Source organism: Protopterus annectens, chromosome 14.part0, assembly GCF_019279795.1.
Source record: "Protopterus annectens isolate FY-2018-M chromosome 14.part0, PAN1.0, whole genome shotgun sequence".
In the NCBI taxonomy this organism is placed as follows: domain Eukaryota; kingdom Metazoa; phylum Chordata; order Ceratodontiformes; family Protopteridae; genus Protopterus; species Protopterus annectens.
Window position 1 is genome coordinate 726,911,404 of NC_056748.1, and position 17,068 is coordinate 726,928,471.

Below are 17,068 nucleotides of genomic sequence, written 5' to 3' on the forward strand. Positions count from 1 at the left end.
CAGCCAAAATATGCATCATCACATACCCAGAGTTTTTAACATGGAGATAAAATACTCAGCATTTGCAAATTATTTCAATATTTATTTTGAGCTCAGAGTAGCGATTTTTTTACAAAATTTGTAAATCAGTAAGTCTCTTCTCTACTGCTGCTAATTACAAACTAAATTCCTCAAAATCTTCCATCTTTCCATTAAATCCTCACAACCACCTAGAATCCTATTTCCCCCTGTCTGACATACCAGTCAAATACACAGTCAAATACCTAGGAATAACCTTTATGCACACACATCAAGATTTGATGAAAGCAAATTTGATTGAAGTCTGGGATCAAATAAACAATGACCTATCCAGATGGAAAAACATCAATTTATCCCTACTGTCAAAAACTGCTATTATCAAAATGAACATTTTACTTGGGCTACTATTTCATCTAAACTCCATAAACTTAAATGTACCCCAAAACGTTTTCAATAAAATAGAAACCACCATCATTTCCTTTGGTTCCTCTAAATCAACCAGAATTTCCTACAAAAAAAAACAATATTCTCAAAAGAGAAAGATGGACTGAGCCTCCCAGACTTTAATCTTTACTACAACGTAATAAATACAAGCTGCTTAATCCAAATAGCAAGCTGTGAACCATCTGTAGATACATGGATCCCAACCTGGGTTAAGGTCTGGCACAAATATATATAATGAATCAAACTAAACCCTCAGTCTATCACATACTTTACCGCTTGATAATGAGCACAAGTCTAAAATTTTGCCTGCATTAAAAAAAAAAAACAAAATAAAAAATTTTCAAGCATTGCTGTGCTCTCTCAATCTTCAGGATACTCTCTTTTTTTTTCTTCAACCAATTCACCTAAACCCAAATATTAAAATCAATAATGAAATGATAGACCTATCTAACTTTCCCGTTATTAAAAATGCCACACTATGGCAATTTTTGCCATCTAACTAACTTTATTGCAGTCAAAGAACACTTTGGGGCTCCAAATAGATATGACCCCATGTTAAGACAACTAAACTCCTTAATAAAACAAAAATTTGCAAACACTAAAACAAATGAACAAGAAGTAACCCTAACACATTCAAGTATCAAAACCCTTTCCCGTAGAAACAAAATGCTTTCTCATGTATACAAGCTTTTAATCAATATCAAATATCAACAATCGCTTTTGTATTCCAAATATTGGAATGACATGCATGGTGAATTCCCTACTAAGTCCAGGTATGAAACAATATGTAACACCCTAAACCTAACCCCCTTTCAGAATCTAATTTATACCCAGCTTATGATTAATAATAACTCCTACTATACTCCAGTAAGCCTATTAGAATTTGAGTACAACAAAAATCTAGCCTGTCCTTTCTATTCCTTCCAGTATGCAGACAATACTCAACATATTTTGGAGCTGTAAAAACATATACAAACTATGTTGCTCCCCCAGAATCCAATTGGAAAAAATGGGTTATGAGAAAACTGCATTCTCCTGGCAAACGACAATCCTGAATCTAACTCCTAAAGATTTAACTGGTGTCCGTTAACACAGCCTAATTACTGTGTGTGCTCTTATCAAATACTTTATAGCGAAGAACTGGATAAACCCCTTGGTAATCTCTTGGGAGAACTGGGTAAACCCCTTGGTAATCTCTTGGGAGAATTTCAAAACAGTGGCAACTTAAGTATATATCTGCACACAAACGTTGCTGTAGCAGTAAAAAAAAAAAAAAAAAAATTTCCAGAACTATTGGTGCAGTCTCTTTGACTTAATTCAAGCAAAGTAATTATCCTATAATCTACACTATTATATGTACAATGTGTGAAGACCTTTATGCTTAAACTTTTCAGTCCCTTAATATCTTGAAAGTGTCCGTCTTGGACTTAGTATATGCAAGTCCCATTTTTTTGGTCATTCAGTCTCTGTGTTTTGGGACTTGGTCTACCAGTTTCCAATATTTCAAATGGTTACCAATATTTTAGTTCTTTGTCGAAATGACTGACTGTATTAAGTTCTGTAATCCTAAACATAGCAAGCATTTGCCTTTGAAGTTCATTTTACTAGAGCTGGCATTTTTTGAATCATATTTTGGATGGCATTTATGCATCAGCAAACGGGCATCACTCAGCACTTCTACAAGATGCTATGATCTGGAAGTAATCTCCCGATCAAGGTCATCCCTTCAGAGGTCCTGACTGATATTAGGAGTTTACATCCATGAGGATCCACTCGGGGGGGGGGGGGGGGATAAGCTAGGGACTTCCTTTATGGTAGTTAAGCTGCAACTGCCAATGCTAGATGGTAAAAATTACATTCTTATAATGTCATGTCTGTGTTAGCATTTCTAGCTTCATCAGTCCACACAAAGCCTGGAAGGTTTTTAGTTCCAGTTAAATTCTGTTGTCTTTTGTCATTTGCAGGTAGCATTTGATTAGAGAGATCTGGAAATTGTCCTGATTTGGACAGCATTGTGATTGGGGGGGGGGCTGAAAACATTTTGGATGCTAGGCTAAGTTCTGCAGTCCTTGGTCGTGCTGGTGATGAAGATGGAATTGCAAGTGTGACTGGATAAGTTAAGAATAAGACTTTTGTATGTTATTGATAGGTGGTAGCTGTCCACAGTGGCCAGTGAAATTTTGAAGTACTGAACTCCATTAATTTGTGATGACCTGCAGTCCACAGATGGTGACTTTAATTGCAGTGTGTTTTACATTTGTGAATCTGTGAGTTATGTTAATTTATGGTGATCTGTATTCTATACATGGTGTGGAGACTGTGTGGCATGTTCCTAGTTATACAATGTGTACTATGCATTTTGGTAGGTGGATTAAGATAAATAGCTGTAGGTGTGAATATGACTTTGGGGGCATTGCTCTCTTCATACTACAGTATTCTTAAAATCTGTGATCTACTTTGTCTGATATAGTTTTTTTAATAATTGAAAATGATTATGTAGGTGAAGTATTTATTGCTTTTGATTTGTGTGTTTGTGTGTGGGGGTAATGATCTTGCATGTGTTTACAGTCTTCATGGAGACAGAAATATGCGTATGTAAAAGTGTTGTGTTCTTTAAACATATTTATGCTATTCTTAATTTTCTGATATTAAAATATTGATGAATATTAATACCTTTTATTTACATTTCAGATTTATGCAGCGTGTCAGTGTATGTTGATTGTCTTGGTGGGTGCAGAACCTAGGTACCTTGTTGACCTGGAATCAAATTCAGCTGGTCAGAAGGACTTTGTCACACATGTTAAATTTGCAGATGATTTTACTTCCATAGTGTCTGAGGTAAGGATACTTGCTGTATTTATTTTAAAGGATAGTTAACAACCATATTTATTTTTGAGACCTGAAAAAATAAACCAACACATTTATTTTATCCATTTGCATTTGTTTAACAGGAAGGTCCACTGGGCCAAAAAGTACCCATTTTCAGTGGATGCGCTGGGAGAAAAGCTCTACAATGATTTATACAATACATACATTCGATAAAAATTCAGTTGGCAAATACAACACCTTTTGAACAGTGAACAAAGTTTTTAACAAAGTAAGAAGGCAATACAGCTGTACATAAGTCTATCTACTGACAATGCATGTCTACATAGGTACAGAAATAGATGATCATCCAGGGATAAAGGTGAAGTTTTAGAAGGTAATATAGGCTGGAGGTAAGCGTCTTCTGTGGGCGTTCCTTCGTTGAAGGTTGTGCGTTAGGCCCGGCAAGCCAGCACGTAAAACTCTACTGCCAATCATTAGTGGACCGGAGTTCCGCTGTGGCGACCCCTAACCGGGAAAAGCCAAAAGACAGTAGTATTGGTTGCGAGGAACTAGTACAAGAGCATCAAGAGAGATCCATAGCTAGTGGATCTAAGTGAAGGTGGTAGAGAGTTCCATGATGAATGAAATGCAGAATGTTTTAGAATGTATATCTAGTGAATTAAAACCTATTTGTAGCGTTATTCTACTTGTTTGAAGATAAATCCAGTATTGTGCAGTTGTAGTTAACAAATAACAGCTAATTGGGTCTCATTGATGTGCATTTTATGTTGCTTTGATTGGTATCAGATTATAACTTTGTTTCTGATTTAAATGCTGTTAAGTATTTCAGAAGTCAAATACACAGGGAATCTAAAGATGACAAAGGAGTACAGTTATATCAAACTTGGGCACGAATGAGACCATATATGAATGCTGTGCCTTTAATGTAATATTTGCTGTTATTCTTAAAAAAAACATTGCTTCAGTAGGTTTATTATTTGAAAGAGAATAAGCCATAAGTGGATGTCAGTCCTCCAGTCAGATCTTTCAGTTTGTATGTCCCTTGGACTTTATGGATACGCACACCTGCTATGATCAGTATAGGAACCTTGTTGCAAACCAACTTTAGTAGTAGTACCCCCGGTGCTTTTTTAGCTTTTTGAAGTCAATGGTTAATGATCACCCTTTGATAACTGTATTAGTATTACTAACTGATGAAATATCCTGCCAAGGATAGCTGTATGTCCAGCCAGCTATCCTTTGCAGGCGAAGGATAACTGCTTGTCCAGCCAGCTTACCAGAGCCTAGGTGCCTTCCTCTTGCACCATACATGTGACATATTACCAACGTTTGAGAGAACTAGGAGGTGTATAAGGGATGTATGGGTGCAAATTGCTTCCAAGCTTTCATGCTGCAAGCACAGACACTGAACCCATGATCCAACTTTGGTCCGTCAGCTGTACGATCTGTGCCAGTTAATTTGCCTTTGGCAGAAAAGTTATATTTATTGGGTTGCTTTCCTTTATCTTAATTTTTTGTCAACTTAGAGGGAAAATGTGATTGTGGGAGGTAAATTCCTTGGAGACAATCGCTGTAAATGTTTATTTTGTCTAGGAACCAGTCATAATTATAAAAGACTGTGTTCTGCGTGTCAGTTACTTGTCCCCATATCCTTTGGGAGCCAGTTGTCTTCTCTAAAACACTGTATCGATAACCAAAGGTTAAAGGAGCTTGTGCAAGGGAAAATGTTTTCCAAAGCATCCCAGGCAGATGTCTTTATCTACTAGGAAAAGAAGCTGAAGAAATTAAAGTCCGAGTCTTAGACTGTCTGGTTGGACCTCTTGATGAGACCTTGGACCATTCATGTATATCAGCTACTCCCACTATTGAGAACCCTGTCCGAGGCAGATAAGGCACAGTCTTCTCTTATACATTCAGTCCGACCCATCAGATGCCTGCTTTAGGGGGGGGGAATGGGAAATCACTGATTTATTATTTTAGAGGGACTCGAGGATATTTGGTGCCATTTTCTTAATGTAAGAACTGTAAAAGCGGGATGACCATCAGACATTGCAGATTCATCTGATCTAAGCCTAATTACTATGCTCAAGAACTCTGGCTAATAAGTATAGTGCAAGTCATCTTAAAGAAAAACACTTGGGTTAATAGGTGCTGTAAAGTGTTACTCTGCCATGTTTGTTTCCTCCCGAAGACCCCCCCCCCCCTCACAAGCATGAGCATAGGTGCAATGTTGAGCTGCATTTGCACTTAATTCCTCTCCTGTCCTTTTTTTAACCACTGTATTATGTGTGCCAATGTGAATGTTAGTAACACTTGACTACTTTGCTTAAGAAAATCAAAAATAATGGGTGGCAGCTTTTACTTCAATAACTGATTGAAAAAACCTTCTTCCTAAAACAAGAAACAAAGTATTAATACACTTCTGTCTCGTGCAGTACATCCTTTTTCCAATGAATTGCAATGGAATGAAAACTATAGCAACATTGCTTTTGGCTGCTTTGTCCCAAGAAGTCATTGCAGTTGGTCCCATTCTACCTCTCCTCATTGGCTATGGAAATCTTTTTCTGGTTATCCCATTTACATCTACACCAGTTGGTTTTATTTGTGGTATATAAGCCAATCAGAAAATGCAAAATGGATCCCGCCACACTTCACTACAGAAGAGTGGATAGTGTCGGTTGCATACCTTAAATGCAGGACATGTTGCACAAAGCTTGCTCGCTCTAACCAGGGCACAGAAATTATTGATGCTAGATTTTTGTCAGATTCCTGTATGCCTGTCCAACATTCCCTCAATTTTTGCATAAGCACTTTTATTTATTTATTTTTAATTTTGACATTTGGGAAATGGAGTAGTAGTTTGGTTCATGGACCCTTTTCAGCTGCAATTCAAGCTGCATATGGAAATAGTGTTTTTGGGCAATTTTGTATTGTAGCATATTTTCAGAAGTAGGAAGAAAACTGAGTACCTGGAGGAAAGCCGCACAGATACAGGGGAACATACAGTCCCACCAGAGACTCTGAACAAAAGTCAGGACTGAACTCCAGATTCTGAAAATAGGAGGCAGATATCTTAATCATTGAGCTGTTGTGCTGATTTAGTGCATTATCATAAAATTCAGATGAGAATAGCCCGGATTTGTCTTTCATAAACTCTCTCCAGTCTCTGGCAGTGCAGCAAACTGACAAATAACTAAAAACTACTTTAATGTTGTGTCTTTCGGCTTTTCCCGGTTAGGGGTCGCCACAGCGGAACTCCGATCCGCTAATGATTGGCAGTAGATTTTTACGTGCAGAGTTGCCGGCACTGACGCACAACTTTTAACGAAGGTACACCCATTCACGTATGTCTCCACACAGAAGATGCTCTAGCTGAGAATCTAACAGGACAACGTCTTACTGTGAGGCGACAACTCTACCGCAGCACCACCACCGCAGTAATAATCCGATAAAACAATAAAACTAATTTGTGTTCATGTAAGCCACCTGTTGAAGTGCAGCATGGTAAAGCCAGCCCATCTTATAAACATAAAACATAATGCAAAAATTCAGTGCGGTAATGAACCACACCTACTGACAGTTATTGCATCAAACGCATCATTTTCAAAGGAGCTTGACGGACACTATTTTATTCAGATCCTGTTGTTCATAGGGACAAAGCAGTGGTTGCCAGAGTACTTTCCTGTGCTCCATTTATTCAGGTTTCCTAACCTTCTTCCATCCTAGTATTACTTCCCATATTTGAAAGTTATTCCAAGAGATGGTTCTTCTTTTGCACCTCAGTGCTACTGGACTTGGCATTTTACTTCAGTATAGCCTATGTTGCACCCAGAGTGACACTGGGTGGGCTGCAAGTTTGGGCTCAGCTGGCACATGTATTCTTCCAGTTTCTTTAGTGTGAGACCTGACCAAGCACAGTCTTGTATTGGGGGTTGGACCTCCCAAAAGACAGTCTCCCCTGAGTGGAATTCTGACTTCAGTGTTGAAGATTCAACTAGTGAGATATTCATCCAGTCCAGGAAGTACTGCTTGATGTTTTTGCTGCTTTTCTGGAGCCAGATCACCAGTTGGTGTCCCAAAGAGGTAAGAATGGCTTTTTGGGGTCTAGGACTCTTGTTTTAATTTTAATAAAAATTACATTGCAAACCCAGATACATTGTCACTGTAATTTGCTGGAGAAGCTAGACTGGAAACAGTGTAATACTTTTCCTAGTGGTAGGGAAAGTAAGTTGCTAGGTAGCGTGACATAGTGGTGCCTTCTCTGAGCCAAGAAGACACTATGCCTTGAAGGTCAAGACAGAGCAGGCAAGCAAATCTCAACAATGAGTGGGTAACTTGGCTGATACAGTGGACAGATGAGAAGGTAGATGTTAAATTCCCGTTTTCCATTGTTTTAGATTGAGGAAGGATTGTGTCAAGTGGTCTGTAGGGTAGTTTATTCTGCTGCAGGGTAACTGACTGAAAGCTTTGACTGCAGTATGAAGCTGGGAATTTACTGCTGAAACCTGAACAGGGTGGAGAGAAGTTGAGAGGAATGTTTCCACACCTGTGTGTGTCAAACTTGTCACGTGACCATAAGTATCATAGTAGAATTCTAGGCTAATGACAGAAGGGGCCTTTTTAAGCCTAACCAAGTTCTCCAAAGTAAAATTTGATAGGAAATGGGTTCCCAAATGTTTTGTGGAGGGTCTATATACTTGGGTAGTTGAAGTACAAACTTTCTCTCTCCAGTAGAGACATTAGTGTCCGACCAGGAATATATTTGCAGATCCCCATTCACTGCTCCAGGTTCTGTTTGAGTAAATGCAGAGAAGAACTTTGCTTCACATGATGGGAAACCTGTTCCAGAGAGGGGGAAGCCTGAGAGACACATACTTGTCCTTCCCATTTGTGTTGCTGATGAGGTTTAGGCCTGTAGATGGTGGGTTTCTGATGCTAGTTGTTTACTGAATGTGTAACAGGTGTATTAGTGCTGGATTTGAAGAAGGTCTGTAGGGTAGGCATAGTTGGCCATCTTGCCAAAAGGTAATGTGATGCACTTCTTGGCACTGAGTTTTAAGTCAATACTCTGGCACCAGGTATTGGTCTGTCTGGCCCTCTTGGAGGATATTGGTGTCTTGATTGGGGGGGGGGGGGTCGATGACTGCTCCCACTTTGCAGTTGTCTGCAAACCTGGTCAGACAGAGGCTCTTACCTTTAGCCTTGACTTCAGAAGTGGATGCCAAACATCAGTGGTCCCAATATTAAGCCCTGGGGGACCCCACAATTAAGCAGTCTTTTTGTGGAGGTGGATTCCCCTATTCAAATTACTTGGGTTCTGTCAGTGAGCCATTGGCTACCTAGTAGGTGATACATGGGTCACACTACCTGATTTTAGAGAGCTTGTTAACGGTGCCTGAATGGGGGTATTGTCAGATAACTCTGCCAGGTTGAGGTGAGTGGTATGTACTGATTTGCCCTTGTTCATTGCCTTGGTAACCTTCTCAAAAGTCCATCAGATTTAGCAGGCAACACAAGCCCCTGACAAACCTGAACTGACTAGGGTCCAGGGTTTGTAGGTTACCTATATCAACATTTATGATATCCATAAGTGCCCTCTTCATAACCTTGCACACTGTAATTTTCCAGATCGGATGGGTCTCCCTTGTGCAGTGGTGTAAACGTTGCAGTCCTCCATTCATTAGGTACAATGCCTATTTGGATATTGTGGTTGAACAGAGGTTGTAGTAGGACTGATTGATCATTTTTCATTTATTTATTTTACATTTGTTTACCAGGAAGCTTGACTGGACACAGGTCCATTTTCAGTATAGGCCCGGGAAGAAAAGCTCCAGTATAACACATAGTTTATAAAGAAAAAACAAAATGTATAGTATAATCCAAAATGGCTATCAGGATATGATAATAGTTCCAGACAATAGGCAATGGTTGCGAAGAACCATACAGATCTTAGTACTATACAATAATTAGTAAAAATAGTAACATTCATTGAAGTATTATCAGAAGATTAATATAGAACAGCATTACTAAAGGAACTGGTGCCACATAACAGTAATTTCAAAAGGATTGGTGCGGATTTCTTACATTGCAACTATGTCAGATGTGATAGGTGAATTGTTACTGATTGAGAGGGTGAAGCATAATAACTGAGTATAAATAATGAGTATGAACAAAGAAAAAAATTGGAACTGAAGCAAGAAGACCAGAGGTGACAAATTAAAGTACTAATTCCTTGGATCAATACAAGAGCTGATTAGTATACATTTACCCTGGGGAGTTACAAGAGCATAACCAGTTTGTGTAGTGAGTTTTCAAGAGTTTTTTTAAATTGTGTAGTAGAACTATTAGATGTTAGGTGGCTGGGTAATGTATTTCAAGCTTTAGCAATAGTGCAGCCAAGGAGAGATTTCCAAGCATCATTATTATATTTGATGACATTTAGGAGGTTCTGCTTACTAGATCTTAAGGTTCTAGTAATAGTATATGGTTGCATTAGATTCTGGAGTGCTGGGATTTTATCAGGATATATGAGGCCTCTGTAGCAAACCTGGCAGTCTTGTTATAACAAGTTTCTAGTTTGTCAGCCTTGCGGGGATTAGTTAGAATTGGGGATGTGGAGGGTAGATGAGAGATTGTGTCCTGGCTGTTGTGGTTTTGGAGTGTCTAGTGAGAAATTGTTTGTTCCAATAGAGGAGTCCTAGTTTTTTGTGAACTTTCTTGATGATTTGTGCTTTGTGGATGTCAAACCTCAGGTGGTTTATTTCCACACCTAACAGTTTAGTGTGGGTAGTTGAGTGATATGGGTATTGTCTTTGGACCCAATGTTAAAATAATCGTTTGGAGGGATCTACATGGGCTGAAAAGAATATTTTTTTTTTTTTTTTTTTTTTTTTTTTGGGATATAGAATAAGTTTGGACCTAGCGAACCAGGTTTCGGCTAATAAAAATATGTCCTTCGTGTTTCACTGTTGCATTCATCACCTGTGGGGTTATCTCTGCAGTGGTAGCTCTCAGCCTGCCCAAATACCAGAGGCAGTATTTTTCTGTGTTGGCTGCTGTTGCTTACCGACTGGCGTCAGGATGTCAGTGCTATAAAGCAAGGCAGCCAACGCCATTACACCAGTCTTTCTTGCCATGGAGCCCGTAGCAGAAGGAGTTCGCAAATGTGCTGGTCAGTCACTACCAGAGTTTGAATTGCAGCTGAAAATGTCCAAAGCTAAGTACCCCATTGGGGATCCTTTTTTCATGCACTAACTGATGTCTGAAAAAGTTAACAGTTGTCTCGCCTGTGGAAAGCAAATCCCACACAGACTTCCATTCATACTGCGTCACTTGTTTAGGCCCAGACCCCAACGGCCCCCATTGCCGGTTCTGTGCCCTCTTTAACGCGAGAACCGTTCGTCATAGAGCTCTTATTGTAGCCAGGTATTTTCATCTTCCGTCTTTGCATTCCGAAATGGCATCCATCAGCCAACAATCCGTAGACATTCTGAAAAAACATGAAGACTGAGACAGACCCCACAAGGCTAAGCCTTCCGACGACTCTACTGCTAAGCAGATAGTCAGCTCTGTGGAATTCAGTGAGGCACCTTTGCAGCCCCTGATATCCATTCTGATGCCTTCGCAGGCTTCTACCGTGACCCTTTCGGAGTCCGGTGTGCTGCAGAAATCTTCTTCTTCGTCTTCCGAGCCTTTGGTTTTCTCTGCCTCAGATGGGTCCGGAGCTGCAATGCAAGCACTGGCGTCCGAGGAGGTTTTTCACACTACCGAATCTAGGCAAAAAACGACGTCTTCTCATCAGACTATCATTTCTCTCAGACAGATACTCTTAGGCCTAGATTCAAGGCCACTCCTAGGAAATCTACCTCTAGCCACCATCTTACTCCTGCTCCACCACCCCAAGCTCAAATGGTGGCAGATCTTCTCTCTTATCAGGGGTAGTCAGACCACAACTTCTAAAAGGAAAAGAGACCCTTCTCCTGAAATACTAACACAACAGGATTCTGAGGAGTCTGATTATTCAGTCTTTGAAAAGTTATAACCTCCTCTGACTAATGAGGATTCGGATGCAGAGGAATTCATTCTTTCTGCCTCCCCACCAGAAGATCTTTCCTTTTGGGGAAACCCTTCAGACACTCTGGGAACATTTCCACTGGGAATCTCAGGACTTCCCTCCATCTAAGAAAAGAATAAGAGTTTCTAGACCTACTCCAGCACAGACCCTTGGCCACCACCCCCCATCCTAGAGGTGGTGGATGACATCTTACATGAATCCAGCTTGGCTCCTGACGCCCTTCCACCTGCTCTCAGTAAACCTGACTGGTGTTATACTGGATTCTCACAAATACCTGTACATAAATCCTGCTGCAGACTCAGAGGTCATTACGCAGGGACCAAAAGGAGCTAAGGCTAGTTCTGCCAAGAATCCTGTTCCTTCTGACTAGGATTCCAGAGCTCTGGACAGATGGGGTAAAAAAGTATACACCTTCACAACCTTGGCGCTATGAGGACTCAACTGTCAGTTCCACATGTTCAACAACAACTATTAAAGCAAAAGATTTCAAACTTTCCTGACTGCCAATTCGAAAGAGTTGGCAGATTTACTGCACTCTACTTGTTAAGTGGCCAAACACTCATTACAGTGGATATGACTCCCTAGAAGCCTCAAGCAGGGCAGCAGTGTCAGGATCTGTCATTAGATGTGCACAGGTGAAGGAACAACCTCTCCCTGATCATGTGAAATCTAAATTAATTGATACACCCTTGGATAAGGACCGCTTATTTGGAGTAAAACCTGAAGATGTGCTTAAAATTATGGAAGACAAAGCAAAATCTATGCAAACAGTAAAAACATCTTTCAGGTACAACCTCCTAGGTTCAGCAGGGATTTTCCCTCAAAACACTGGTCCTTTCCTGCACCCAGCATACAGGGGCAAAAGTGAGCCCTGCAGGGACAGACCACCCAGGCTCCTATCCCAGGGACAGCAGAGAACAAAACAGTGGACCACTTCCGCTCCAAAGGCATAGCATTCTAAGCCATCCCTCTATGGCAAAAACTCTCAATGACTCCCTCTCCCCCTCTGCCCTCTTTTTCACTCACCAAAAACTAGGAGGAAGGCTTTCCCTCTGCAAAGAAAATTGGCTTTCTGTAACAAAGGACCAATGGGTCTTAAAGATAATTTTTCAGGGATACAAATTCTCATTCAACGAACTCCCAATTCCAAGAGCGTACCCAGACTTGCCTCCAAATCAGTGGGCAGAGGCATTGAAACAAGTCCAAAGTCTCATATCTCAAGGGGCAGTAGAACCTGTCCCCTCAGATCAAACAGGCAGAGGCTTTTATTCCAGACTATTCCTTGTTCCCAGAAGAGGGCATCCCATCCTGGATCTATCCATTCTGAACACCTCCCTGATGGTCCCCAAATTCAAAATGCTAACTTTGCAGCAGCTGCTGCCTATGCTGACAAAAAATGCCTAGTTAGTTACCCTAGATCTAAAAGATGCCTACCTCCACATCCTCGTAGGGGAACCCTGCAGGAAATTCCTTCGCTTCACAGGAGGCTCACAGCACTTTCAGTTCTCTGCACTACCCTTTGGCTTGTCTACTGCTCCCAGAGTGTTTATGAAACGCTTAGCCCCGGTCATAGCCTTTTGCAGACAGAAAAATATATAGATTTACCGTTATCTGGACGACTGCCTCAAGGACCTCCTCTTTGTCAAAACCCTCCTGACCTCATTAGGGTACACCATCAACGAGAAGAAATCAAAGCAAATACCCTCCAGGAAGATAATTTTCTTTAGCACTGCTGGACACAGCATCCCAAATGGCCTTCCTATCCCCAGAAAAGCAGAACTTGCTGCCTCTGTACTTTACCCAGCTGGCTTCCAGAAGTCCCCTCACTGCGAGGAAGTTCCTGCAAGCCTTTGGGTACATGGCATCTTGCATCCTTCTAATTCCTGTAGCCAGGTTTCACATGAGAAAATGTCGGTGGTATCTAAAGAACCTTTGGTGTCAGCACTCTCCACTTTTAGAGACCTCTCTGTCCCTCTGATCCCCTGTATAAGGGCAGAGTTTCTCTGGTGGGCAGGGCCCTGTGCCAAGAACAAGGGTCTTTCCTTCACCCTCCACCCAGCCGGGCAGACCATTACCACTGACGCCTCAGACATTGCTTGGTTAGCTCACCTAGAAGGCAGGTGCACCCAAGGTCTTTGGGATGCGCAGCACCTTCCCTTACACATCAACCGGAAGGAAATGATGGCAGTACAAAATGCTCTGACATCCCTCAAACCCCATCTCAAGCCAGGGATTCTCCTTATCAAAACAGACAACACCTCAGTAATGTGGTACATCAACCAACAGGGAGGGACCTAATCTTGCCTCTGTGCAGGCTAGCCATGAACCTCTGGCTGACAGGTGTAATCCCATGGAAGAGGCTAATAGCCCAATACCTACCAGAGATATCTTTTTACATATCACTCAGGGAATGGGAGACTCCAGAGGTGGATCATTTTGCTTCGCATCTCAAACATCAGCTGAAATAATTCTGTACCAGGGAGTATTACCACCTAGAGTGGAAGGTGGATGCCTTGACCTTCCCCTGGAACCACCCTCTTTGTGTACACACTTTCTTGTGCCTCTTATTCCCAAGGTACTGATCAAAATAAGGGAGGAGAGACAAAAGGCCATCCTCATTGCTCCAGATTGGCCCAGACAACATTGGCGCACCTTACTGCACAACCTGACATTACAGCCTCCCCAGGCAGCTTCTCCTGATCTCAGTCCTCTTGACTCAGGTGGGGGGGATGCTGCACCCAGACTTGCAGACTCTCAAACTATCAGCGTGGCTAATACTGTAAAGGCAAACAAGGGGCCTTTGTTTAAGCAAACAGGTCCTGGACATTATCACAGAGGCTAGAAGGCCAGCACCAGAAAATCTTATGCAGGAAAATGGAAAAGATTCTGCTCCTGGAGCTAATCCAGAGGGGGCAATACCTCCACAACCTTCCATCCCTCCTGGACTACCTAGTGGAGCTGCTTAATAGTGCCCTCTCCTTCTCTTCTATTAAAATCCACGCCTCGGCCATTTCAGCTCATTTTGATCAGCCCCTGTTCTCCCATCCATTGATTAAACAACTCCTCAGAGGGGCTTCTAATATCAGACCTCCCAGAAGGCCACCCACGCCAGCCTGGAACCTTGAATTAGGTTTTGGAAAAACCTTGCCACCCTTTGAACCTGCTGCTTCAGGAGAACTAAGATACCTCTCCTGGAAGACTGCTTTTTCTCCTAGCGATCCCCTCAGCCAGAAGAGTATCAGAACTTCAGGCACTGATGGCCATAAAGCCCTTCATCATTGTCCATGCAGACAGGGTCTCTGTGAAGACCAATCCCTTCTTTATGCCCAAGGTGATATCTAATGTGACTCTCAATCAGACCATACATCTACCCACCTTTTTTCCTAACCTTCAAAACAAGGGGGAAAGAATTTTGCACTCACTAAACATGCATGGACAGCTCAGATACTATCTGGACCGTGCTAAACCCTTCAGAAAAACAGACCAACTACTTGTCAGCTTTGCCCCAGGGGCAGGGGGAATCCCATTTACAAGCAAACCTTTCCAAATGGATATCACACTGTATCCGCTACAGATTACATGCCCACTTCCCATTCTATTCAAACCCATTCCACTAGGGCAGCCTCCACTTCCACAACATTCCTCAGAGAAGTTCCCACCAGAGACATGGAAGCTGCCACCTGGACTTCTGTCCATACCTTTACCAAGCATTACCACCTGCCTGTATTTTCTAAGGCTAGGGCAGGGTTTGCCTCTGCAGTTCTGCTGGGCATGCTGACCCATGCCTAGGTCTCTTACTAATCCTACCACCCATCTCCTCAGCTTTGGAAATCCTCCCACAGGTGATCACTGCAACAGTGAAACATGAAGAACATGGTACAGTTGTATGTAGAGATCTAGTGCCAAACAGTTAGCAAAACATGAAAAGACAAATGCACTTGTATGGGCAGCCTCCAAAGATAGGGCCAAAGTGGCTAAAAAGGAGGGATTGGTTGGTTTTTAATTGAAGTTTGTATATAATGACGTGATTGTGGAGGGTTTTTGCATACATCCTGATGAAGTACAAATGTGGATGAAAACACGGTGAAAAAGTTAAGGCGTTTGTGTGGATTATAATTCGTGAGGATTGTCTTTTGGACTGTTTTTACTGTGGATTAATAAAAGATTTGGCTTGTACTTTGGCTTTATCTCTGGGGGCTTGCCCATACAAGTACATTTGTCTTTTCAAACATAGTACAGTTGTGTACACTTAACAACATAAATATAGATGTTCGAGTGTATTCACTGTTGCAGTCCTGGTTTCCCTCCCTCCTTCCCCCTTATATCTTTTTTCTTTAGGGAGACATAAGCTTCTCACGGTGGCTTTTAGCCACCAGGACCACCTCACCATATTTATTTGGGCTTCGGCCTGGTTAGGGTAAGAAAAACTGATGTAGTGACGGCGGCTGCCTTGCTTTATAGCACTGACGACCTGACGTCAGTCCGCAAGTGACAGCAGCCGATGCAGAAAAACATTGACCCTGGTATTCGGGCCGGCTGAGGGCTACCACAGCAGGAAAAACTCCACAGGTGATGAGTGCAACAGTGAATACAGTTGAACATCTACATTTATAAGTGTACACAACTGTACTTTGTTTTGGGTTAGGGAGTGAAGTTCTTTTAATGTAAGGATGGCACATATGAGGGTGATATCAGCATATTGTATTACTGAGGCAGTGGGTGTGGAGGAAGAGAGCTGGTTGGTAAATAGAGAGAACAGTAATGGGCCAAGGATGGTGCCTTGAGGGACCCCTAAGGAAACTGGTAACAGAGGCGATAATTGGTTTTGCTGTTGGACTACTTGCTAGCATCTTGGTAGCTAGTTTTTGAACCATGAGATAGAGGAGGTGCTAATGTTTAGGGTGGATAGTGTATTAAGAAGCATGCTGTGGTTGACCATGCCAAATGCTTTTGATAGTTCTAAAAATACAGAGGAGACAAATAGTCTACTGTTTCTGTAGTGGTTAACTGTGTTGGTAAAAAATAGTGCTGTGGGAGAGTCTAAAGCCATGCTGTGATTTAGATAGCAGCTTGTTTTCTTGGAGGTACTGCATTAGTTGAGTGTGAACGACTCTAATATTTTTGATAAGGGGGATGGAATAGCAATTAGAGGATAGTGAGTTCTAAGGAGTTAGATCCTTTTTGTAGTGGTATAATAGGATGTTTTCCATATGGCAGGTACCTTGCACTCTGATAGAGATCTATTAATGAGAACAGCAACAGAATAGGCTATTGTCTCTGCAGCTATCTGAAGGAATTCTGCTGGTAAGTTATCAGCGGCTAGAGTGGTTGGTTTAAGTTTATGGAGGAGTGTTGAAACAACTTTGATGGACACTGGGTGCAAGATAAAGTGAGGGACATTATCTTGTCTGTTGGTGTAGGTTTGGGTGGTAAGCAGGATAGGGCAACTAGCATTATTTTGGGCATTTGCTAGGGCTTGAACTGTTTTGGCGAACTATTTATTGAATTGCGTGAGAATGTTGTCATGGTTATTTACTATTACTGTGGTTGGAGTCTCTGATTTCCCTGGTTGAAGTATAGAATTTATTGCGACCCAGAATTTTTAGGGTTGTGAGCATGTTTTTCCTGTATGTTTTGGTAGTAGTTTAGTTTTGTCTAGTTTAATTAGTTTCTTGGCTTTATTTCAGAGTTCTAAGTAGGTTA

General features: G+C 41.6%; 1 protein-coding gene across 3 annotated transcripts in view; it reads left to right on the forward strand.

Annotated features, from left to right (window-relative positions):
• LOC122789199 (solute carrier family 22 member 15-like) overlaps positions 1 to 17,068 on the forward strand; it is a 1,485,835-nt gene that overhangs the window by 84,977 nt on the left and 1,383,790 nt on the right. For all 3 annotated transcript variants that reach the window (XM_044056469.1, XM_044056468.1, XR_006362790.1), the window contains exon 2: positions 3,154 to 3,300. In XM_044056469.1, coding sequence (XP_043912404.1) covers positions 3,154 to 3,300 — 147 coding nt within the window. The remainder of the gene's footprint in view (positions 1 to 3,153; positions 3,301 to 17,068) is intronic.